This window comes from Brachionichthys hirsutus, unplaced genomic scaffold (assembly GCF_040956055.1).
Source record: "Brachionichthys hirsutus isolate HB-005 unplaced genomic scaffold, CSIRO-AGI_Bhir_v1 contig_405, whole genome shotgun sequence".
Lineage (NCBI taxonomy): Eukaryota > Metazoa > Chordata > Actinopteri > Lophiiformes > Brachionichthyidae > Brachionichthys > Brachionichthys hirsutus.
In genome coordinates this window covers 157,913-183,032 of record NW_027180402.1, presented here as the reverse complement: position 1 = coordinate 183,032, position 25,120 = coordinate 157,913, and the positions used below count along the sequence as shown (strand labels likewise).

The 25,120-nt window shown below is 47.3% G+C and overlaps 2 protein-coding genes and 1 pseudogene across 2 annotated transcripts; all 3 read right to left on the bottom strand.

Annotated features, from left to right (window-relative positions):
* Nucleotides 1-11,354: 11,354 nt before the first annotated feature.
* On the bottom strand, nt 11,355-13,081 carry LOC137914672 (trans-L-3-hydroxyproline dehydratase-like). Its single transcript, XM_068758186.1, is given in 6 exon segments — nt 11,355-11,480; nt 11,880-12,017; nt 12,108-12,230; nt 12,380-12,549; nt 12,624-12,750; nt 12,752-13,081. Coding segments are annotated over 6 exon segments (1,014 nt in total).
* Nucleotides 13,082-14,081: 1,000 nt separating this feature from the next.
* LOC137914683 (U2 spliceosomal RNA) lies at nt 14,082-14,258 on the bottom strand (annotated as a pseudogene).
* Nucleotides 14,259-22,483: 8,225 nt separating this feature from the next.
* On the bottom strand, nt 22,484-23,587 carry LOC137914670 (sarcolemmal membrane-associated protein-like). The gene has a single exon (XM_068758185.1). It carries the CDS (start codon nt 23,585-23,587, stop codon nt 22,484-22,486), a length of 1,104 nt encoding a protein of 367 aa, XP_068614286.1.
* Nucleotides 23,588-25,120: the final 1,533 nt, after the last annotated feature.

The window sequence follows — 25,120 nt, the reverse complement described above, 5'->3', positions numbered from 1 at the left end:
GAGCTTCTGGAGCTTCCGGAGCTTCCGGAGCGTCAGAGCTCGTACCTCCATCAGCAGCAACATTGTCCGTGGCCGGAGGAGCGTCTGCAGCGGCAGCGTCTTGCTCCGGTTGTCCACTGCAGTCACTGTCCTCCGTCAGGTGGGACATGGAGATGAACGGGTGCAGCAGGGGCTCACGGGCGGACATCCTTTCAGCGGCGTCCAGGCGCAGCAGGCATTTGAGCAGGTCAACAAAAGCCCGCCGGTCCCAGAACTGGACCAGGTCGCCTCTCGGATAGACCTGGATGGGGAAACGGATTCAGGTCAGTTGATCCTCTCAGAGACGGATCATCAGCAGGTACCGGTTCTGCAACAAAGAGCGCTCACATCCAGCAGGCTGTCCAGAGACGGGCCGCGCCAGTCGCCGGGTGTCCCGCCTCGCACGGGGACGTCAGCGGAGCTGTCCTGTGAGGTCTGCGGGGACAAGACGTGAGGATCGCGTCAAAGGATGTCGAGCACAATGGATGCATTCAGACGCACTGGAACGCGGCTCGCCGTACCTTGAGCCTCCACCTCGGCCTGGCGGAAAGGGGCGCCCTTTTAAAATACGCTTTGGTGTACACCCCAGCGAAGAGCAGCTTGTCCTCTGGCTGGCCCAGCAGAGACACAATGTCCTTCATCTGCAAACGACAAACAGAGTCCCGTCAGTCTCCGGCGTGGAGACCGGCTCGGCTCGGCCGTGCGCTGCGGTCCGCTTTACCATCTGCACGTTGCCGTCGATGGAAAAGACGTTCTCTACGAGGTAGAGGGACGCCAGGACGCATCCCACGCTCCACACGTCAATGGCTTCGTCGAAGGGCAGGCCGAGGGACACTTCTGGAGCTCTGAGGTGGGAGGACAAAGGTCAAAGGTGAGAAAACTCTTGGCTGCGTGCGAGGACCAACCCCCCCCCCACCACAGGTCACCTGTATCCACACGGCTGAAGCATCATCCCCGGCCGGGTTTCAGACACTTCCACGGCTTGTCCAAAGTCAATCAGCTTGACCCTCAGCGGCTGCTCCAGACGGTCCACCAGCATGATGTTGTCCGGCTTGATGTCCGTGTGGACGACGCCAAGCGTCTTCAGGGAGTCCAACGCCACACACAGCTGCAGGGACAGAGACGGGACCGTTTCACGTGTCCTGCTGCTGCTTAGCAACAGGGTGATTGATGTCATATTGCAGCACACACCTGACGGCCGGTTGACCGGAGCTCATCCAGGGACAGCGGCTGCCAGTTTAACCCTTTCACGTTAGCTCAGCCAAAGCACTGTGTGGACATCCGGTTGCTTTACACGGCGTCAGAAGCTGCTGACGGACGTGCGGCTTCAAGGAAACGGTGAAGTCGAACTCCCCCGGAGGATTTCCCGTTCGACCGGCCGACTGAACGGCGAGATTGGAAGCAGCGTTTCCAGCATTTTGGGGCGGCGAAAAGACTGAATACGGAGGACGGTGAGGTCCAAGTCAGTCCCCCGATTTATGGCACGGGAACATTTTTAAAGCATTCACTGTTGCGGAAGGAGGCGGAGCGAAAGAAATCTGAGGTTGTGTTAGAAAACTACGACGAATACTTCTACCCGAAAAGGAACGTTATCCACGAGCGTGCACGTTCCCACCGGAGAGCGCAGCGGCCCGGCGAGGAAACCAAAAGGTTTAGCAGAGCCCTCTGAACTATCGGAACATTGTGACTTCGGGACACGCAGCGAGGAGGACATCAGAGACCGGATGGAGGCGGGACAAAGAGGCGTCTCGTAAACCGCCGTCAGGATATCCCGAGAAGGTGCACCAGCAGGGAGAGGAGGTGGGGGGGCGCCATATTTCCTCGGGGCGGTCGCAGACGCGAGCAGCGAGAGCGACCAACGGACTGTTGAGACTCTGATCGGCCCAACGGCGGTTACATTTCAGATTGACGCAGATCTGAGCGTTCTGGAAGGAGAGACATTCAACACGCGAGCAGAAACTGGAGCCGCACGGGGGGGCAATTTCAGGGGGAGGCCAAACACGAGGAAAAGAACGAGTCACTCCCAGCGAACGGGATCCAGAGCCAGACGGCTAACGACCTGCACGGGCAACGGGACCAGCCGAACGCATCGAGGAAGGAGACAAAGCAGGACGACAGCAACACAGATCAAAGAGCCCCCCCCCTACCGTCCACGTCTCCTGTCCTAAAGTTCTGCGATGCGGATCGGCGTTGGAGGCACGACGGGGACTAGAAAGCGTTTTGGGCCTGAGAAAGATTTGAAAAGTATCTGATCGTCATTTGATTAAAGTACAAAAAAAAAAACTTCAGTCCTCCACAGTCGTTGGTCGGAAGCAACAAAAACAGCGCCGGAAAAGCCTCCCCAACGCCTCTCTGACTCGTTTCTGGAAGCTCCTGGTGGAGTCCGGAGGAGCTTCTAGGTCTCGTTTGGAAGCTCCTTCTTGTTCAGTCCCATCTGGCTCCTCCAGCAGAACCTCATCAGACGCTTCCTTGACCGGAGCTTCTGCAGCGTCGTCTGAGACGTTTGAGGTCAGAGGAGCTTCTGGAGCTTCTGGAACTTCTGGAGATTCTGGAGCTTCTGGAACTTCCGGAACTTCCGGAGCTTCCGGAGCTTCCGGAGCTTCTGGATCTTCCGGAGCTTCTGGAACTTCCGGAGCTTCTGGAGCTTCCGGAGCGTCAGAGCTCGTACCTCCATCAGCAGCAACATTGTCCGTGGCCGGAGGAGCGTCTGCAGCGGCAGCGTCTTGCTCCGGTTGTCCACTGCAGTCACTGTCCTCCGTCAGGTGGGACATGGAGATGAACGGGTGCAGCAGGGCCTCACGGGCGGACATCCTTTCAGCGGCGTCCAGGCGCAGCAGGCATTTGAGCAGGTCAACAAAAGCCCGCCGGTCCCAGAACTGGACCAGGTCGCCTCTCGGATAGACCTGGATGGGGAAACGGATTCAGGTCAGTTGATCCTCTCAGAGACGGATCATCAGCAGGTACCGGTTCTGCAACAAAGAGCGCTCACATCCAGCAGGCTGTCCAGAGACGGGCCGCGCCAGTCGCCGGGTGTCCCGCCTCGCACGGGGACGTCAGCGGAGCTGTCCTGTGAGGTCTGCGGGGACAAGACGTGAGGATCGCGTCAAAGGATGTCGAGCACAATGGATGCATTCAGACGCACTGGAACGCGGCTCGCCGTACCTTGAGCCTCCACCTCGGCCTGGCGAAAAGGGGCGCCCTTTTAAAATACGCTTTGGTGTACACCCCAGCGAAGAGCAGCTTGTCCTCTGGCTGGCCCAGCAGAGACACAATGTCCTTCATCTGCAAACGACAAACAGAGTCCCGTCAGTCTCCGGCGTGGAGACCGGCTCGGCTCGGCCGTGCGCTGCGGTCCGCTTTACCATCTGCACGTTGCCGTCGATGGAAAAGACGTTCTCTACGAGGTAGAGGGACGCCAGGACGCATCCCACGCTCCACACGTCAATGGCTTCATCGAAGGGCAGGCCGAGGGACACTTCTGGAGCTCTGAGGTGGGAGGACGAAGGTCAAAGGTGAGAAAACTCTTGGCTGCGTGCGAGGACCAACCCACCCCCCCCCCCCCCCCCCACAGGTCACCTGTATCCACACGGCTGCAGCATCATCCCCGGCCGGATTTCAGACACTTCCACGGCTTGTCCAAAGTCAATCAGCTTGACCCTCAGCGGCTGCTCCAGACGGTCCACCAGCATGATGTTGTCCGGCTTGATGTCCGTGTGGACGACGCCAAGCGTCTTCAGGGAGTCCAACGCCACACACAGCTGCAGGGACAGAGACGGGACCGTTTCACGTGTCCTGCTTAGCAACAGGTAAGGTAAGGTGACTTTATTTGTACCCGAAGGTAGATTTGGTTTACAGCAGTTAACTCTGCTGCTGGTCGCAGCGTGCGCATGCGCCCGGGCAATGTGGGTGAAGTTTCTTGCCTAAGGACACAACGACAGTGTACACATGTGCCTGAGCCGGGGATCGAACCGCCAACCTCTCGATCATAGGGCGACCCTCTCTTTCTTTTTATCTTTTATTATCAAAAATTTCATATTATTTACAATTTTACAATATACACAGTGATAAAAACGGGTGGCAGCAGTCCATACATGCGTACTCATGCGTACTCCAAACCGGCACCGAAATCATAAAACCATAAACACAGCAAAACATAAGGGTGAGTAGGCACGAGGCCTCTCACCAAATCATAAACACATGAACTCAGGAAACATAATGGTGGACAGACACTCGGCCTCCCACCAAATCAAAACAAATCAATAAAACCGAACATCAGTAACTCAGTCAAAATTAAATTTCAGTGCTTCACCGTGCATTTGAACCAAAGTGCTCCCCTCAATAAACCCCTGCAGAAAGTCTTTGTGATCAATGTTCTTGTGTAGTGTCGTTATTGTCCTCCTCACCGTGTTCCTGAATAACCTCCAGACGTCCGTTACATTATTGTCATAGTGGGCCAGATTCCTCCTGAATTTTACCGCATACCTCGCATGGCTCAGGACCAGGTTTAACAGATTGATGTTCTCCCCCTTCTTCTTCCCGGTCACTCCAAACAGCCACAACGCCTTCCACTCCATCTCCACCACAAACCGTCCTCTCCAGCATCTGTCAATCATCTCCCTCATCCTGAAGCTCTCTACATTCAACAAACTCACGCACACACGTTTCTACGCTCACGCTACACACATCACATTCTTTCTTCACATTCGCATCAAACCTACTAATTATTACATTATTGAACACCCTATTGTGACGTAAAAGAAAATCACAATCCTCACATTCATGGCTGTTCCATTTCACCCTCAGGTTCTTCCATATCGTTTCCACCCTCACTTCGTTCACTACTCTCACCCACTCTCTCTCTGCAGCCGGTCTCCTCACCTCATTCGCCCTCAAGCATTTATACACCATTCTCGTCTTGACATTCTCCAGCCTCACCCTCCGTTCACCCTCACCCACATACATCTCGATCTCTCCTTCTTCACACGCTCTCCTCCTCCTCAATCATTCTCACCCATTCGCACGGCATTCCACTCTTCATTCTCTCCATCACTCCTTCCGCCGTGCCCCGGCAAATCTCTTCCTCCCTTTCCCTCACCTCATCCACCATCACCTGTGCCCTCATGAACCCCGGTACATGTTCATAGACTATATCCCTGATCTTCCTAAACCCCGCCTCCCACATGACCCTGTTGTACATTGTGTTCCCCTCGTGTGTTATTTGTGGGTTAAAGAACAGTGGTTGCTCCCACACCTGCTTCACGTTCGCACACTCATACTTCACAAACTCTCCCCATGCCGCCAGTACTTCCTTATAAAACTCGCTCACTCCGTCCATTCTTGCCTTCTTCAGTGCCATGAACACCTCGCTCTCCCCGCACCCCCCACATTTATTTATCGCCTCCCTCAAAAAAAACCTTCCACCCACGGTCCCTACCCTTATCCAAATATCTAATCACCGTTTTAACTCTGAGTGCCTTCACCTTATCCCGTAAATTAATCAGCTTCAATCCCCCGTCCACATAATCGTTTTCCAGTACCTCCCTAGCTATCCTGACTCCCTTCCCTCCCCACAGAAGATCCTTAACCAGCTCATCCACATCTCGCATCACCCTCTCCGGCACATCCAACACAGCCATCGCACACACAAGCTGACTCATCACCAACCCGTTCAGCACAACCACTTTCCCCCTCAGCTTCAACCCTCTCCTCTTCCAGAACCTCAACCACTTCCTGATGCTGTTGACGATCCCTTCGTACTGCATGTCTCTCCCTTCTCTATCCGCTATCCCTAAGTTGACTCCTAACACCCTAAAATAATCCTTCCTCTCCTTCAGCCCTATGTCCACCCTCCCTATCCTGTCTGCCCCTTTCAACCACTGCGCCACCATCGCCCCCAGGGTGATTGATGTCATGTTGCAGCACACACCTGACGCCCGATTGACCGGAGCTCATCCAGGGACAGCGGCTGCCAGTCCCGACGTTCCATCAGGTCCAGCAGATTAATGTCGAGCAGCTCGAACACTTGACAAACGTTGCCCCCGTGCTCAAACTGCTCGATGACCTTGGAGATGTTTGACCGGTCTGGGTTCAAGGCCCTCAGGAGCTCCAACATGTGGAACTGGGGGGTAAAGACGGGAGACTTGGTTCATGTTCTGGAGGAGCGCACGCACACACACACACACACACACACACACACACACACACACGCACGCACGCACGCACGCACGCACACACACACACACACACACACACACACACACACACACACACACACACACACACACACACACACACACACACACGCACACACACACACACACGCACGCACACGCACACGCACACGCACACGCACACACACACACACACACGCACACACACACTGAAGAACTGCACCTCCTTCTCCAGGTGGAGTTTCCCTTTCTTCTTGTTCAGGAACTTCACGGCCACTTTCTCCTGCGTTCTCAGGTTGGCACAGATGTTGACCTTCCCAAAAGTCCCTTCCCCGATGAACTCCTGCACCAGGTAGCAGGAGGAGACGCTTCGGAGGAGCTGACCTTCCTGGATCTCAGTCGCTTCGGGTGATGAGAGAAGATGGAGAGAATTTACTCAGCGAGGGAGGGAAACACAACCAAGTTGTTGTAACCCCCCCCCCCCCAGCATGAAACACAGATGATTCTGGAATCTGTGTCATTATTTCACAAAGCAGACTTTAACAGATCATTTAGATTATCAGGATAAAATAATCATCGCAGCAGCAAAGACTGAAACTCTTCCGTGAGACGATGGAACATTTTCTGCTTCTCCTCTCTCTCCGTCCGCAGGGGGCGGGGCATCGTCGCTGTTTAACCAACGCTCAGCCAATCAGCGTCCTGAGCGCTGACAACGGGCTCGTCGAATTCCCGGATTGAGTTCCGGGTATAATTTTGACGATGATATAAGGGCGCCCCCTACTGGGCAAAAGGAAAGTTACTGAATCTTCCTGCTTTTATTCTGCATTAATGATCAATTATTACTGAAACTCGATGGATTAAACGAAGCTGCCCCCCCCCCCAAACGCCACTGATTTGAATGAAAGGAACAAAAAACAAATAATATTAAAGTTCCTTATAAGCTGCCTGACGTTACGTCCCTTCCTGTGATAATATAAACATTGTATTTAATAATAACGTCGTCACGTCTGGGTTTCTTCCTGCCTGCGTCGTAGCTTCCGTTACGCTCTTATTAACTAGTTCATCACTCTGTCAGAAGTATTTTCAATAACTCTAAATAAAGGTTGAGCCCCCACCCAAAAGAAAATGATGATTAAGAGCATATATTTTTTAAACTGTGGCAGAGGAGATAACATCCTGAATTGACATGAAGGTTTTACTTTCAGCGAGGACGTGTCCAGGATTTCATTTGTCCAACAGTCCAACTGTTGTCCCCAAAGTCGTCACCATTTAAATCCTTATTTGACATTGATGCATTGCAAACAGCAGATATTAGCATAAACACATATTTATCTTCTTAACAAGACTTCCAGTCTTTGCATCAAATAAATTTGGGTTCATTTAATGCAAAGACCGGAAGTGTTGGTATCGATCCCAACCGCTTCAGCAAACAAATATCCAGCTCGACCCTTCTCCGCCCCCTGCTGGGCAAAAGGAGAGTTACTTACGTTCGGTGTGACTTGCCGTGGCCGCCATCTTCTTATTAAAGTTGTCTCGAGGTTGAATTGTTAAAAAAAAAGCCGCAACGAAGCTACTCGTGATGAGAAAGACGCGCAGACTTCACTGTGGCTTCGATCGCTATACTCGCCGTTGTCAGGACGATGGGCTTTGATCCAACGCTCCAAATGATGTGCGAGGTGCTGATTGGTTGAATTTGGCATTTAAAAGTTTGGAATAAGATAATTAACTATAGTTTATCACTCTGATAGAAGTATTTACAATAACTTTAAAAAAAGAAAGAAAACAGTTTACACATGACATATTTTATAGTTTAATATGATTAAATTGTCCACCAGACAAAGATTTTAAATAAATAATCAGAAATCGATGTCAAGACTATCAATCAATCAATGATGAAGTTTGTAATACTTTAAAATCAACAGCAGAGGGACGCATTTTGAAGGGACCGATGCGGTAAAACATTTACGTTAATAATTTGTCCTCGCCGGTCTCGATGTGTCTTTCATACATCTCACGTTGAACAACCCGCGATATAGCGAGTCTATTCGATGCCCCCCCCCCAGCTCTAATTCCAACACCAAGTTGTTTATCATCAATAGAGGTCTGGTCAAAGCTTGGAGCCACAGCATTCATTTGATACGTCCAGCAAGGAGGTTGTTTTTAGTTATTTTACGTCATTGTTAGCAGGATTACGGAAAAACTGTTGGATGAATCTTGATAAAAAATCTGAAAATGGGTCTTGGTCTAACTTGGATTCCATTACATTTCGAGAGCGATCCAGATTTTAAAAAAATGCAATTATTAAATAAAATTTTTATAATAATCTGGATTTTCCCATTTATTTATAATGGAAGATTTAAATATATATATATATATACTGTATAATATGCATTAAATTCACTCAGCAAAAATCAGTCTCAAAGGAGTCCGATATGAACTATCATAATAAATGTCTTCTGGATCTGAACCAGAATGAGTCCAGAAAAAAAGACATTAAAACCATTTATGGATTAAAAAATCAGGTAAAAATACAAATCAACTCTGATTCACTTTGACTTTTCACGGTCGGGTCCAAATCACAGATTCTAACCAAAGGCGCTTTATTATGGCGAAAAACGCAACACTTATTTTCTAATTGTTCCAGATGCAACACATAAAAGCCGTTTTTCAATAAATATATTAGATCTTATGTCACAAAAGTGTAAAAACGTACCGGCGCTCGAACCTGCAGTACTTGTGTGTTTTCATTTAATGTTTACATTTGCGTTGTTTACAGATCCTCGCAGTGGCTCCTCCCCTTACCTGCTTCCAGCCAGGCTGGCATCGACGATGTCAACGCTTCGAGTCGCGTCTTTCTGCGACCTCGTAAACACCGGGCTCTGTTTTTTTTTATGTTTCATCTTCCAGCTCTCATTAAAAAAAAAAAAAAAACATTTAACCTTTATTTAACCCGGTAAGTAAATTGAGAATGAATTCTCTCATTGTATCTGTAAATCTCGAGTTCTGACTGACTCTCGGGCCTCTGGTGGTTCAGCAGGATCAGCGTCTGACCTGAGATGTTGAGTTTGTGGGTTCGAGCCCGAACCAGCTTTGAGTTTTAAAAGGAAACCTTTCATTTAATTTTTTTATTTTATTCATATGCACAATAATAAACATAAACAAAACATTACAAAGGCAAATAATAGTGCAGGAGAGGAAAAGAAGCCGAAAGGGCTTATATAAAAATCCTCCCCTCAAGTTCAAATTAACTAAACAAAATCAATCAATATATATATAAAACAAAAAAAAGGAAGTTAAATAAATGCTAAAAAGGAAAAGATACACGGAAAAAACCCAGCAAACAAACTGAGCAAAAGAAAGAAAGAAAATATAGAAAAGAAAAGAAAGTAAAATAAAAACAATTTGAAAAATAAAACCCGAAATCAAAACAAACAAAAAAACAACAAGAACAAAGATCATACAAACTACAAATTAATTTTAAAATACTATACATGCCTGGACAGAATATACTTCACCAAATTAGACTTAAACATTGTGTACGTAGATAATAGTTTTAACGACTTGTCTAAAGAGTTCCAAAGTTGGGGACCACGGAATTTGATAAAGAATTTATGACTCGATGTACGACAAAGCGGTAAATGGTAAATTTTATTCTGTCTCCCCCAGCTGAAGGAGCAAAAGGAGAAGGAGCGCAAGGCCCAGAAGGCGAAGGCCAACGGGGAGGACGACGGCGGTGAATTTGGCGACTTGGTGTCGGCGCTGCGGTCGGGGGAGGTCTTTGACGAGGACTTATCCAAGACGAAACGCAACCGAAAGCGTATCGACAACCAGACTACAGATGCTAGAGAGCGACCCGTCACAAAACGCAACATCTAAAGGGGTTGGGGGTCATCGTCACCGCCCACTGTCCAACTTGATTTAGGTTTGCTCCATGAGCAGTGTGAATGAATGAATGAATATATTTATTAGATAGAATGTTAGAGTACAAGTACAGTCACACAGTAGCATGTATTACAGTACAAGTACAGTCACACAGTAGCATGTATTACAGTACAACTAAAGTCAAACATCCTGTCTAAGAGGAGCATTTCTAAAAAGCCCTTGCGGTCTTGTTTCCGTTGAAAGTCCTTCGTATATAAATCATCCACAATTAACAATACAAATTTAACAATACAAATACAAATAAAACCAATATTCAATAACTCAATTGATGCAAAGTAACATTAGAAAAATAAAAATAAAATGATTTTACACCGCCGATGCAAACTAACAATAAATCTAAAATAAATTACACCACTGATGCAAAATGACAATGAATGACAATAGATTACATAAATTACAATAAATTACTAAGGCAAGTAATATGTGCAACGTAGGTGGACAAAAAAGGGGGGGGGGGGGGGTTGATCCGGAGAGAGTCGTGATGACTATCTCCGTTTCTGTCCCCCTGAAAGGTGTATTTTTAGGGCCGTTTTGAAGGATGTGGATCCAGTGTGGATCCATCCAGTGTCGACCTCCGTTATTGGACTTTATATCATTTAAATATTTCCTTCCATTATACTGAACTGTTAATAATAAAGAGGAAGAACAGTGATGCGGCTTCCTGTGTCGTTTGCAACATCTTGCACTTTGGATTCTATTCTTTTTTATGTTCTCCCATTTGAACAGAAGAGGGTTGGGGGTACACCCCGGACAAGGCGCCAGCTCATCGGAGCCACACGAAAGAAACGACACGCTCACACACCTGCAGAGAATTTGGTGTGACCAGTTCACCCAAGTTGCATGTTGTTGGAGGAATCTAGAGAGCCCCCCCCAAACAAAGCCAGCACATTCTTGCTGTGAGTAGGGTGTAGCTCCATCTAGTGGTCGGTCAATGCAATTGATATGATTTATTTATTTCATTTAGATTATCTACTCAGGGATTATCAGGTGTTTCGGTGGCCCCCTTAGATGAGGGTGAGGTGGAGGTTGTTTAATTGCCCGTAACTGTCAATTACCAGGAAATTCTATACACTAGAGCTTTTAATTCAAAATAAAAAATATTATTTTGAAAAACAAAACAACCAAAGCCAATGGAATATTCGAATACTGTATTTTCCTGACACAATTATGGATCCACACCCCTTGTTGGAGCGCTCGTGTGCAAACACAACGTGCAACGCCGGTTTAGTTGAGCAGAAAGCCGAGTTTCAGCTCGTCATCCGTCTCCTGGACGAAGCGTGAAGCTCCGGTATAAAAGGCTCTGCCAGCAACTTCCACCACGACGGCCTCGTAGCCGCCACACGTTGTCTCCTGAACAGAAACGAAGGCATCAACCAAGCAGGCGGTTCTTTGTTGCAACAGCCATCAACGTCATAAAGGTATTTAGAGGGCGTCCAGTCATTAATGTCATTCTGAACCGATTCCACCTGAGCAGGCAAACTGAGGGATTCATTCTCAAAGAGATGTTCATACTTCATGCTGGTCAGAAGGGAAGCGTTTAGTGTTCAAGATGCATTTCCTACATCAATAAAAACAGACATTTTCTGTGATGGCTTGAGTTGTACACGCCTGGGTATTTTTATTCATGATATATTGGGCAAAAAGTCAGATAAAAAAAACAAAGTGATCTTGATTGAGCATCAGAATCCAGATGTGCCTCAAACTTTAACCCATTCTGGGCGATCACATAACCGGCTCCAACTCTGGTACCTTGACGGCTCGGCCTGTGAACCGGGATCCAGTGGTTCCACTCTGAAAGGTCCTGGCCTGGTCCAGCTGGACGAGCCCTTTGTGATACTGAAGAGCCACTCGCGCCGTCACACCAGAACCCGTGGGGCTCCGGTCCACCTGCAACCAGGTTTATATCGGTTTAAAACCTCTCGATATCGAATCGCTCCGTGTGTGTCCGGTATGAGGCGGCCTCCCCACCCGAGGTACCTGAGCGTCTGCAAACACGCAGACATTGGCGGTGGCATCGGAGGAGAAATCATCTCTGCCATCGGTGAGGATGGTCCCATAACAGAAGGCCAGATCCTCACTGGTGGGGTGCCGGAACTTCACCTGGAGGTCAAACGGCTCTTAGAGAGACTGAATGTAAGACCAACCCGTTTCTCGTACGTATTTGTTTTTCTCTCACGAGGAGCAGAAATGTTCCTCTTTGGGCTCTCCCACTCGCTCTGAATCATGGGTACTGTAGTCTATTGCTCCACCTGAGACTTGACGGCGTCGGTCACGGCCGTGGCCGCGTCCACCAGATCTCGCGTCCTGGACTTGGACACGTCGAGGCCGAACCTCTGGGCGCCGACGAAGGCGTAGAAGGCTCCTCCGTAGCTGATGTCCACCGTCACGTGGCCGAATCCCTCCACCGCCACCGTCACATCTAGAAGGACAGGTCCCTTCATGAGTCCCGCAGGACACGTGGACCCCTCTAGGGATCCGTTTCACGCATCCTACCCGTAGCGAAGACGAACGCTGGCACGCTGTGAAACCTCACCGCCCCCGTTTTACCGTCAGAGTACTCAACAAACGCCTTCACCAGCCCGCAGGGGCAGTGGATGTTCACTTGGGTCTCTGGAGACCGGTGGCCACTGCACCAGTCCGTAGTCCACGGCAAAGCGTCCCAGGGCGATGACGGCGTGTCCACACGTGGTGCTGTAGCCCTCGTTGTGCATGAACAGCGCCCCCTGTCGGCCTCGGGCAGCTCGCTCTTCACCGTAGTGTCCCCGGGGCTCGAACAGCAGCGTCTTCCTGAGGTGGTCCAGGTGGTCCCGGGCGTAACGGCGTTTGGACAGCACGCCGTCCCCCTCGACTGCTGGGTAGCCACTGAGGACTATCCGTAAAGGGTGTCCTCCTGCGTGCATGTCCACCACTGAGAACTCGTCTCCTTCGTGAGGTGGAAGCTGCAAGTCCATCTCCGCACTCATTTTAGAAAAATTAAAAAAATATATTTTTTAAAACAATGCTTTAGGACAACATTTATGAACACGGTTTTACATTTTTAAAAACATAGCTAAACTCATTTTATGAAATGAAATTATTGAGTGTGTTTTTCTTTTTGGGTGATTGATATTTTCTTAAAGTTATACGAGGAAGGACATGAAATCCCACGCAGAGGCCAAAACACAAAAAGGGAAACGCCGATAATCCAATAATAGCACGTTGTGTTTGTCTTTATTATAATTATTAAACCCTTTCATGTCTTTGTTACGTCACATTTCCTCCATGAACTTCTTTCTGAGGACTATTCCAAAGTGACGGTTAAAGTTCTTTTGCAACTTTTCGACACATCTCGGGATTGACAATCATTGTTGATCACATGAATTAGGAATCAGAAAATTAACTCTTCCAGCTGTAATTCTTTTTACCTGGTGGGTAACGAGTCTTCGGACTGAAACAGCTCGACGCACTTTGTTTTTGTCAATGAATAAACGTTACGTCACGTCATTTAAATGAGACATTAGCGCCGCCTGGTGTTCCGGAGGACGGACTGCATGCGCGACCTTAACACCTGTATGGCATTTCTTGCCATTCGGTGGAGCCAGAGATTAAAGTTTGATCAGCGACGGGAGGAATGGAATTAATGGGAATTTAATGGATTAACGGGGAATAAACTGGGAATTTTCCAAATTGAAGGTTTGCTCCACATAGGGAACCTAAATATAGTTGGGGAAAGTACATTTTAGTATAATCTTGACTAAAAAAAACAGATGCTTCCTGCATGGCTATTGAGACCACGCCCCCTACGCGCACTGCGCATTTGTGTTATAAAGAATTTCCACACTGAGAGAAATGAAGGTTTATTTGGTTAAAATAATCTGCGACACACACAACAGCGTTGGGTTCATCTGGAACCCGGAAGTGACGCAGAGCTCCAGTCTTTACCAGCTTTTTGTTTGTTTCTTTACATTGTTGGGGGGGTGCACCGGTCCTGGAGGTACTGCAATACCAGGTCGATGCGTGGAGTGGACGGAGCAAGCCCCTATTCCATCTCCCTGCTCCAAAAACCAATTTAATATATGGTCCCCGGGTAGGGGACGTATCAGATATTAAACTGATAAGAACAGATTTTTCTTTCTTTCGAAAAGTTTTATTGACACTTAATACTCATATATACATTCATATAATTCTTTTCATATAGTATGTGAACACAATTCTGTAAAAACACATCTAAGACATTAAAATTCTGCCTTAAAAGAGGTTATACAGATAAAAGTGTTTGTGAAAAGATGATCTTATACAAGTTAAAACTGTGTCAAATATCCTTAAAACAGTCTTTAAAAGAGGAGTGCATTGTTTAAAAGGCTCTGCTGATCTTTCAGTTTGTGCCGGAGCGCAGTGAGTCCCTACCAAGGGGAACTCATCCTGCTCCTCCAAACAGCCGGTCTGTCGGGGTCCTGCCCCGGTGCCCAGAGGAGATCCCCCGCCCTCGTGCTCCTTCCCGCCTGCCTCACCCGGAGAGCCAGGCCGCCGCTGCTGTGTCCTTATTTTCGTGGGTCCAGCTCCTTCGTCCGAATGGGCACAGAGGCGATTCTTCTTTGTGGCTGCGTCCGCAGCCTTCCGCCTGCAGCTTCAGCTGCTTTGACGGTTGCTGCCGCCATCCGGAACGCAGCCACGGGGGGGATCTGCATGTGCTTCCTTACCAGCAAGTTTCTGGAGGTCCAGATGGCGTCTTTGATGGCGGTGATGGCGAGCCACTGCTTTGAATGTTCTTTTGCAGGCACTTGTTTTCGGTTCACTCCGTAGAGGACCAGTTGTGCAGTGAGGACCTCCCTTGCTGGCAAGTACGGGAAATTCAAGGAGCTGGCCATTTCCCACAGGTCCACAGCAGCGCCGCACTCCCAGAGCAGATGCCTCACCGACTCCGGGGTGCCACAACCCGGTCGGGGGCAGATCGACAGTCTTGCCATCCCCCGGGAGTGCATTACGGACCTGACCGGGAGGATCTCGTGGGCCACCATCCAGGACAGATCCCGGAGCTTGTTTGAAAGAGCAGGATGGTTCACGTTGCGCCAAACTGTTTGGGGTTCGCCGAGTGCAAGCCCCCGCACTGGACTCACCGGCTCGCGCTCCTGCACAACACATAAAAGAGAGCGATGGCTGGTTAAAACCAACAACTCCTCATGTTCCAGATTAAAATTCATTAAGAAATTTTTAATCGCAGTGTAAGCTGGTGGCAGGTTAAAAGACACAGGAACTTTAAGATCAGTGGGTAAAATCTTTAAGTGTCTGAGGTAGGACCCCATCCAGAAGCGTGCCATGGCCGCAGTTTTTGGGTTTCTGGATGGGGCTGTGGCTGCTCCAATGTGCGCTGTGGTGTACAAGGACGTTAAAAACAAGGTCAGGTCTGGAACCCCCTTGCCTCCTTTCTCCTTTGGCCTTTTTACCACACCTCTCCTCAACCTTTCCCACTTGGATCCCCATAAAAAATAAAAAATGGCTCGTTCCAGGTCTAAAATCACTCTCCTCGGAGGGGTAAAAACAGAACTGACCAATAAAAGCAAAGGTAAAATCACGGCTTTAATGATTAAAACCTTCCCTTCCATAGTCAGTTCCCTTAGTCCCCAATACCCTAGTCTCTGCCTAACTTTCCCTACCACGTCTGGCCAATTTGTATGCCCTCCCCCATCCCTGTCAAATTTAATCCCCAGAATCTTTTGGTCAGTCTGAGTCACAGTCAGGGGCAGTCCTGTACGTTCAGTCAGTGTCCAAGGGCCATAAAATTGGGCTAGCGTCTTGCTTCTGTTCAGTTTGGAACCAGAAGCCCGCCCAAACCAGTCAGTCAAGTCCAGGGTCCGGTTGACAGATAAAAGGTCAGTGCATAAAACGTTGATGTCATCCATGTATAAAACGCATTTGTTACTCAGTCCCCCGGACCCTGGTACTACCACCCCGTGGATTTGTGGGTCCCTTCTCAAGACCTGTGCCAGCGGTTCGATGCAGATTACATAGAGGAGAGCGGATAACGGACAACCCTGACGGACACCGCAGTTAATCTCCACTGCTTTTGTAAGATCCCCGTTAACCATGAATTTGCTGGTGATGTCTTTGTACAGCAATCCCACCCAAGCTATAAACCTCCCTGGAAACCCCATTTTTTGCAGCACCTGGAACAGGTACTGGTGCGAGACCCGATCGAAGGCTTTCTCAAAATCTAGGTTTAAAACAACTAACCGAATATTCCTGTCTCTCGCAAAACAGATGGTGTCTCGGATCAGTACGAGGCTGTCGGCGATCTTCCTCCCCGGGACGGCACAGGCTTGATCCGGGTGAATCAAGTCTTCTAAAACAAGGGACATCCGAACTGCTAAAAGTTTGCTAAAAAGTTTACAGTCAAAGTTTAAAAGCGTGATTGGTCTCCAGTTTCTAATGTCAGTCTTGTCTTTGTTTTTCAATAGGAGGGTCACTATCCCTGTCCTAAAACTGTCAGGTAGCCGATCTAGTCGTTCGAATTCCATAAAAACAGTCAGTAAGTCAGGTGCTAAAAGATCCCAAAATGTCAAATAAAATTCCAAGGGAAGTCCGTCTTGTCCTGGGGACTTCCCTTTCGTAAAAGCTTGTATGGATTTATTTAACTCTAGCATGTTAAAATCTTGGGATAAAAGCACACTGTCACTTAAAACCTGTTCAGTGGAATCTAAAACTTCATTCAAGGTGTCAATAAAAACAGGTTTTTCTCTATACAATTCAGAATAAAAGCTTTCTATATGCTCTCGTATTTCTTTGGAAGTATTAAAAGTGCATCCGTTCGGGTCCTTTAGTTTTAAAATTGCCCCTCTTTTATTTAAAATCTTTCTAAAAAAGTATCGCGTGCACTTTTCCCCTTCCTCTAGCTGCTTCTCCCTGCTTCTTAAAATGACACCTTTACTGTGGTTATCTGCTAAAATTGACATTTCACGCTTAATATATTTTACCTCCTCCCTAAAATCCAAACCTTGTAAAGTTAATCTAAAATAACGCTGCAGTCTTTTCTGCAGTCCCATCATGCGTCTGTTTTCCCTATCTTTCTTTCTCTTACCTGCCTGCCTAAAGAAAGTCTGGGTCCTTTTTTTAACCATTTCCCACCATAGTGCTCGTGTATCGTAGAAGTCCTGGAGGGTCTGCCACATTGTGTACTGCTCCCTGTACTGACTAACTAACTCCCTATCTTCTAGAAGGGAGCAGTTGAGCTTCCACAGACCCGTCCCTACAGTCACACCTGAAGAGAGTGAGAGGGTGCAGGTCAGCATCGAGTGATCTGAGAAGAAAACAGGGATTAATCTAGCATCGGTGGGTGGGCAACCCCGGGTAAAAATGTAATCGATGCGAGAGGCTCTGGTGCCGTCACCACTGGTCCAGGTGAAGCCCTCCTCTCTGGGATGCATGGATTTAAAGCAGTCAGTCAGCTTAAAATCCTTGCAAATTCCCTGAAGTAAAACCGACGTCTTGTCTATTTTAAAATCTGTCCCTGCTCTCTTCCTATCCTGCCTACTCAAGATACAATTAAAATCACCCCCTACAACTAATGGCGCCCTACCTAGCATGTGGGACTGCAGGTCTTCTAAAAAGTCGTACCTGTCGTTTTTGTCATTAAAACCATAAACATTTAAGAGGTTAAAATCCTGTTCCATAAAAGTCAAATGTGCTAAAAGTGCCCGACCGTGTCTCACCACAGTGCTGCCCTTCACCACAATCTGAGGATTTTTTACTAAAATGGCCACTCCGTCATTCTTGTTTTCGTCTGATCCGCTCCATATAGACGGGAGTGGCCACATCTCCTCCCACTGCGTGTACCTCTTTAAAAACGGAAGGTTGCATTCTTGAATTAAAAACACATCTGACTTAAAATTGTAAAGGAAGGATAAAATACTCTGTGCCCTCACCTTCGACTTCACACTCCTGACATTAATTGTCGTGAAGGTGAGGGTCGTGAATATGGTTATTAAAAACAGGTACAACATTTTAAAAGACAATAAATAATTAAAACACTAAACCTAGTCGTACGTGTCCGCCAATATTGTAACAGGATCTCATGTCATAATATCCTCACAGTCGGGAGGTGAACTTCGAGATCCTGTCCTCCGGAAAGCAATATCTGCTCGCCGTTCCAATGGAGTTGATTGCAGTGCAATTGTTAGGAAGGAACACTGACCTGGTGAACCGGAGGGGGGGGCTTCGTCCTGCTCCACAGAGGAACTGTGAGAGCCTGGCTCAGCCCTTCCCCTCTTCTCCAAGGCTTCCTCAGCCTCAGAGCTCGACAGTTCCGATGCAGTCCTCTTATAACAGGGCTGGGCATTGGGGAGGCAGGTTTCACCGGACCCCTCTTCACTCACTGTGATAAGACTTCCCGTGGAGTCCTCACCGGAAGAGCTAGGTCCAGCTCCACCATCTGCCTGACTCTCCCCAGCAGGCTCCCCAGCTGCCTGGCTCGCCACGGCAGGCTCCTCAGCTCCCTCTGCTGGGTTGAGTTCAGGCCCCTCCCCTTTTCCCGCCTCACCGGGCTCTCCTCCAATCACCAGTTTTGGCGGGAAGTTTGAATTTCCCAGCCCCGCCCCTTCAATCAGCACTTTGCCGCCATTTTCCGCAGGTGTGTCAGTCATTGTCGGTCTGGCCTTCAATTTGTTCGCAAATGAGTTTGGGCAATCCCTGAAGAGATGGGTAGTGACTCCACAGAGATTACACTTTCTGCCATTGGTACATTCCTCAAATGTATGCCCAATCTCTCTACATTTACCACAAATGATGTGCGGACACGCCTCAGCAAGGTGCCCATGCTCACCACACTTGTGGCACAGCTTGGGCTGTCCTTGATAGTGGATGTAGCCCCGGTCGTTTCCCAGGACTATCATGGACGGGAGATGCTTCAGGCCCTGGAAGCCCTGAGGGTCCTCCCATTGTTGAATGGGGACCCTCCAGGCACAGTTCCAAATGCCATCCACATCCCTCACTTTGGTAGCCTGTCCTTTGACCGTGCAGTATCTACCCAGCCAAACCAAAATGTCTCCTGCGTTCACCATTTCATTGAACATCCTGACAATAACCGTTTTAAGGCTATTGTCGGTCAGTTTCTCAATTTCGAACACAGAGAACTGGGTCTTCACATTTTCATACTTCATCCAAAACTGTTTCAGTAATAAATCGGACATAAAACTTACGTCAAAACCTTTGTTAAAAGGGAGGGTCAAAATACAATGGAGGTCATCTGGCTGAAAACCTAGGGCCTGCTGGATTAGCTTCCTGGAGAAGTCTAGCCTCGACATCCCCAGGAGCCTCCCACCCTCCTCCCTGAATTTAAAACGCACACTGTGGTGCCTCCGCATGCCGGCACGTGCAGCCGACATGGCGAGAGGCACCACCAAGAACAATAAATTAGCTAAAAACAGGTAAAATACAATTTAAAATATAAAAAATGTTAAAACTTACCTTGAGGTAGACCTAAAGTGCAAGTGGAAAAAGTGCAAACAAGCAAGTAATGTGCAAAATACAACAAATTAACACAGAAACGGAACAATATCCTCCTCTCAAGCTAAGGGATTTTTCCAATAATTTGGAAAGACCTTGCTGCCAAGGAGTGATCACTGTCTTAGCCAAAAGGCCGAGAAGCGATAACCGGAATAGGGTCCGAGGCGGGGGGGTCTTCCGCCGCCCCGTCCTTCTCACTGACGGTCCGCAGAACCGAGTCACGAACCGGGACCGGATCCGGGTCGCGTGAATAACGAATAACATAAAACACAGCGCAGTGAAGAAAACGTCACAGAACGGCGGGGAAAGAGAGTTATTTTAGTTACCCGCAGTCTGGTAGACACTTCCTGGTCACGTGTTTCATGCTAAACCAATGAAAACTCAAAGCCGAGAAAATCGCCTTATTTTTTAGTGTTTTGAAGGCGTAAGAAATGTTTTTATTCGAAATATGCTAACCCTAACGTAGTTCAGCTACAGTTGGAAAAAAGACGAGGTTTTTAAATGGCATTAAAATTAAAATTTAAATGTTTTGTTTGAAATGCCGGAGCCGACAGCCTCTAGTGGACGCAAGCCGTAACTGCAGCACACTTTCCTGAATAAACACAACAAACAGAATATTTTCCGGATAAAATCTCACATTTGTAAAACATTAACTGCGCAAAGAAAATCCTACTGACTGTGATGATATGCAATGTAATTCTGATATATTATGTGACCAGCAGAGGGCATCAGATCATAAAGAATGGAGCACGAGGAATGGTAATAGAGACTGCGACATTAAAGTTAGAGCGGAAGATCATTTGTTCATGTAAGAGGTCTCGTGATTTCAAGATGAACACATTCACGAGTTGTGAACGCGTTAACAGACACGTTGTCATCCACCCAGCCCTGCAGCCAGTCGAACCTCCGTTGTAGAATACAATTAGTTCTGTAATACTGTTCAGAATTTATTCAAAAGTCGAAGTTATATTTCCCGTAAGAAATAGTGGAAACTAGATGAATTCCCTTTTCTTTCTATTTAGCTGAGTTTAAAAATAAAAATACATTTTGAAATGGTTGATTTCTCCATATCGTTATGCGCAGTTTTCTTGAGAAAAATCAAAATCCGAAGACACCGGACGCCATTTTCGTATTTGGTGATTATTTCCTTCGTTAATTGAACAGCTTTCCAGGAGTATTACTGCTGACTTCTTTTTTTATTTTTTTTATCAATGACTCAGAGATAAAGAAAACAAGAGTTAAAAAAACAAAACAATTAATCTCAAATTTAAAGAAAAATCAAATAACTACAAAATAAAACAGGCAAAATACCTCGTTGGCTGAGTAGCGGGAGAGGAATCAGCCGTAGTTTTCTTCTTCTTGAATAATTTCTTGTTGTTCTTAATTTCTTGACTTTTATCTTGGCGTCGCTTCTTTTTTTCTCTCTCGCTCGAGGTGGCTTCATCTAAGGCTAACTTCTACGCTGCGTTCGAAGCCCACTCTTGTAACCAGCTTACCCACCACTGATGATGGATTTACCAGATTTATGTAACCAAAAAACTCGAACGAATCCTTTGAGGGTTCGCAGAAGTCCTGCAAAAAAAATTTATAATGTTTTCCTGCAATGTAAACCTGGAACGTAATGTCAGTCACTGGGTGGAAACAGGAATACACAAACTTCCTGTGCTAGCTCTCTGAAGGGACAAACTAAAGTCAGCGTGTGTGTTTTTTTTGTCTGTATAGATTTATATAAAGATTGGAAACTATATGTGATGAAGTATTGATAGACTATTTATAGATGTGTATATGTTTAGAATCCAAAAATACAAATCAGCTAAGTGAGTATGTTTAAACGATGGTGAAGGTGAGTCAAGAGGGTTAAGTGTGCACATTCGTGACTTCTCAAACTCTACATCGCCTCAACAGGACGGTCACGACTCATCCGTAATCAGATCCGAGTCCAGTCGTCTGCTGTCATCGGAACGGATCAGTTCATGTAATAAATAGTTAGTAACACACAGGACTCGAATGGACATTTTTTTGCTAATTTTATTTAAAGTTGTGATTATAGTTCAGGAGAAACATTTTACATTTGACACCAGAGAAGCCTGTTCTGCTTTGGCCAGAGCTTTCTGGTGTTTACCAGAAAGCTCTGTAGTGGACATATGTCCATTATATGACCGTGCACTGCTTCCCCCTCCTGAGACGCCGGATGGTGGTCCAGAACCTCTTCGAAGCCGTCCGGAAGTCGTTTTCCATGGCCTCACCGAACTCCTCCCATGCCCGGGTTTCTGCCTCAGCAACCGCGGTAGCTGCGCCCCGCTTGGTCTGTCGGTACCTGTCTGCTGCCAAAAAGGCCTGATAGGACTCCTTCTTCAGCCTGACGGCGTCCCTCACCACCGGTGTCCACCAAGAGGTTCTGGGATTGCCGCCACGACAGGCACCGACCACCTTACGGCCACAGCACCGATCGGCCGCTTCAACAATGGAGGCACGAAACATGGTCCACTCGGACTCGATGTCCCCTGCCTCCCCCGGTACATGGTCGAAGCTCTCCCGGAGGTGGGAGTTAAAACTCCTTCTGACAGGAGATTCTGCCAGACGTTCCCAACAGACCCTCACAATACGTTTGGGCCTGCCAGGTCTGTCCGGCATCCTCCCCCACCATCGGAGTTGACTCACCACCAGGTGATGGTCGGTTGACAGCTCCGCCCCTCTCTTCACCCGAGTGTCCAAGACATGCGGCCGCAAGTCCGGTGAGACGACTACAAAGTCGATCATCGAGCGTGTCCTGGTGCCAAGTGCACATATGTCCGGACACCCTTATGCTTGAAGCTTCAAGCATAAGGGTGTCCGGACATCTGTGCAGGGGCGGAGCTGTCCGGAGGTTAAATAAGTTATTTCAGTCTGGCCAGCAATCTTCTGTACCACTTCTTTTTTTTCTGTGGCTTCTGTTCTGGGACGGGGCTCTGAAGATCTTCCATGTCGGTTTTGTCTGTGTGCTCCAGCTCCTCTTCATTTTCTAAATGAGGCCCCTGCTCGGTCACACAGTTCTCCTTGTTCTCCTGCAGATCAGCTTCATTGCAGGATGATGATCTCTCCTTGAGGTTAAGCTGGGGTGTGGAGGACGCCTCTTTCTCCTGCAGGTCCTGCTCCTCCCTCGGCTGAACGTTTGTCTCTTGGAGAAGAGACGACTTCTGCTCCTTCTCCTCCCAACGACGTTGCAGCTCCTTCAGAGCATTCTTAGCAGTGTTCATTTCCAGAGAGATTGCCCCAATCTCCTCCACTTGCTGACTTCTGGATGTCTCCAACTCTTGTATCAGGGAGTTCTTCTCCTGCTGGAGTTGCTGCCACAGATGATGCGATGCCTTCAGATCAGCTTTTAACGCATCAATCTCTGCGCTGGATGCCTGACGTTGGGCTTCATGTTCAGCCTTCATTCCTTCCAGAACTGCAAGCCACTCATTGTCCCTCTTCCAGGAATCCATGTGCAGACTGTGAAAGGCTTCCCTGTCGTAATGCAGATACTCCTCCAGCATCTCAATATATGAATCCGTCGCCAGCTGTTTCCGGAGGCAGTCGCAGTCGGACGATGGAGCATTCTGCGGCACCTCACAGAGGGCCGTGACCTGAGCCTCCAGAAACTGGACTTGATCTGTTTGGCTGGCCTGTTTCGCTTCAGCCAGCTCGGCTTTGAGGTGCTGAATCTCTTTTTTCTGGAGCTCATTCTCCGTGCTCCATGGGTGGCAATCTTTTTTTGCCTGAAGCTTGTCAAGGAAACCCGCCAGCAGCTTCTTGTCCAGTTGGATGCTGTAGCTCCCCACAAGTTTACTCTGGGAGAGAATCACAGAGTCGTCGCGCAGCTCACGTCGAAGACGTTTCTCAGTGGCTTGCATCGTCTTCTTGTGTCTCAACCCGAGGAAGAACAACAGCAGCTCCTCTTTAATCTCAACGTTGACCCTGTCCATCAGAGGGGACATTTGGCAGCTGATTTCAGTCATCTCTCTGTCAGAAGCTTCCACTGTCAGGAAACGTCTGCACCTCATACAGGGTCAGCACTTATAGGTAGAGATGAAAGGAATGTCACAGCTGCCTTTATGGCTTTGATGTTGGCAATGCTTGGATTCCACCTTCAAAGCACACGCACGCACACTCACACACTGTGCATGAGTGTGTGATCTCCTTGAAGTGTCCTAGTGATCGTAACTACCTTGAAATATTCTGAATATATCCTGAATTTGTCCGACTTCCAAAGATTCACTCTTGTCTCCATCTCTTCCTGTCTTTTTCTCATAAAATATACGCCGGTCTCTCATCCAAGTTCTTCACTACAATAGTGTCAAAGTATGATATTCACTATCTTCCTTTGCCTCTTCTTCCTCACTGCCTGTTATTACACAACACTGTGTGTGTGTGTGTGTGTGTTATCTTCTCGAGGGTGTCTCTATATGTCACCGTTTGAGGTTCCGTGAAGGCATTAGCAGCTATCACAAGGGACACCTCTCATTATCATTCAGTATAGCGACTGTTAGACTGCCGTCGGCTCCTATAATGCAGCGGTGCTGAACGTTTCATGGATTGTAACTTTATTTACTATTTATAGGAAAACGAACGGTATAATCTGTTTCATGTTGGACAGTAAATTGAGGTTGAAGTTGAAGTTAAATTAATTATTAAAAAGAGCAGCAACTGGTGATAAGAAAGACCCATATTTTATAGTTTAATATATAATATATAATATAAATAAAATCACAGTCTCAAAGGAGTCCGATATGAACTGTCATAATAAATGCCTTCTGGATCTGAACCAGAATGAGTCCAGAAAAAAACACATTAAATCTTAACATTAAAACCATTTATGGATTAAAAAATCAGGTAAAATTACAAATCAACTCTGATTCACTTTGACTTTTCATGGTCGGGTCCAAATCACAGATTCTAACCAAAGGCGCTTTATTATGGCGAAAAACGCGACACTTATTTTCTAACTGCTCCAGATGCAACACATAAAAGCTATTTTTCAATAAATATATTAGATCTTATGTTTTTCGACCGACGTCACAAAAGTGTAAAAACGTACCGGCGCTCGAACCTGCAGTACTTGTGTGTTTTAATTTAATGTTTACATTTGCGTTGTTTACAACGAGTTTTAATTGTTCAGAATCCTATTCTGCAATTACGGGCACCAAAAAGACCTAATTAACAACCCTGAATCATTTGCGTTTGTTTTATTGCTTTCATGATTCTGACACTTCCGTGTTCTCTTGTTCCAGGTGGAAGCATCTGATGACGTCTCATCAAGACAGCTGTGGATCCTGTGGATAGTTATTTAGATAATTCACTGGATGAATGAACAAAATACAGATGATCAAATCATTATTCATTGATAAAACAATCATTTCTTCTTTCCATCGTAAATTAAACCCAAATACAAAGTGGTAAAAAAAACTAACAGCGTTCGTACTTTATTCAGTTTTTTTTATTTATATAGCGCCAGATCACAACATAAAGTCATCTCAAGGCACTTTACAGGA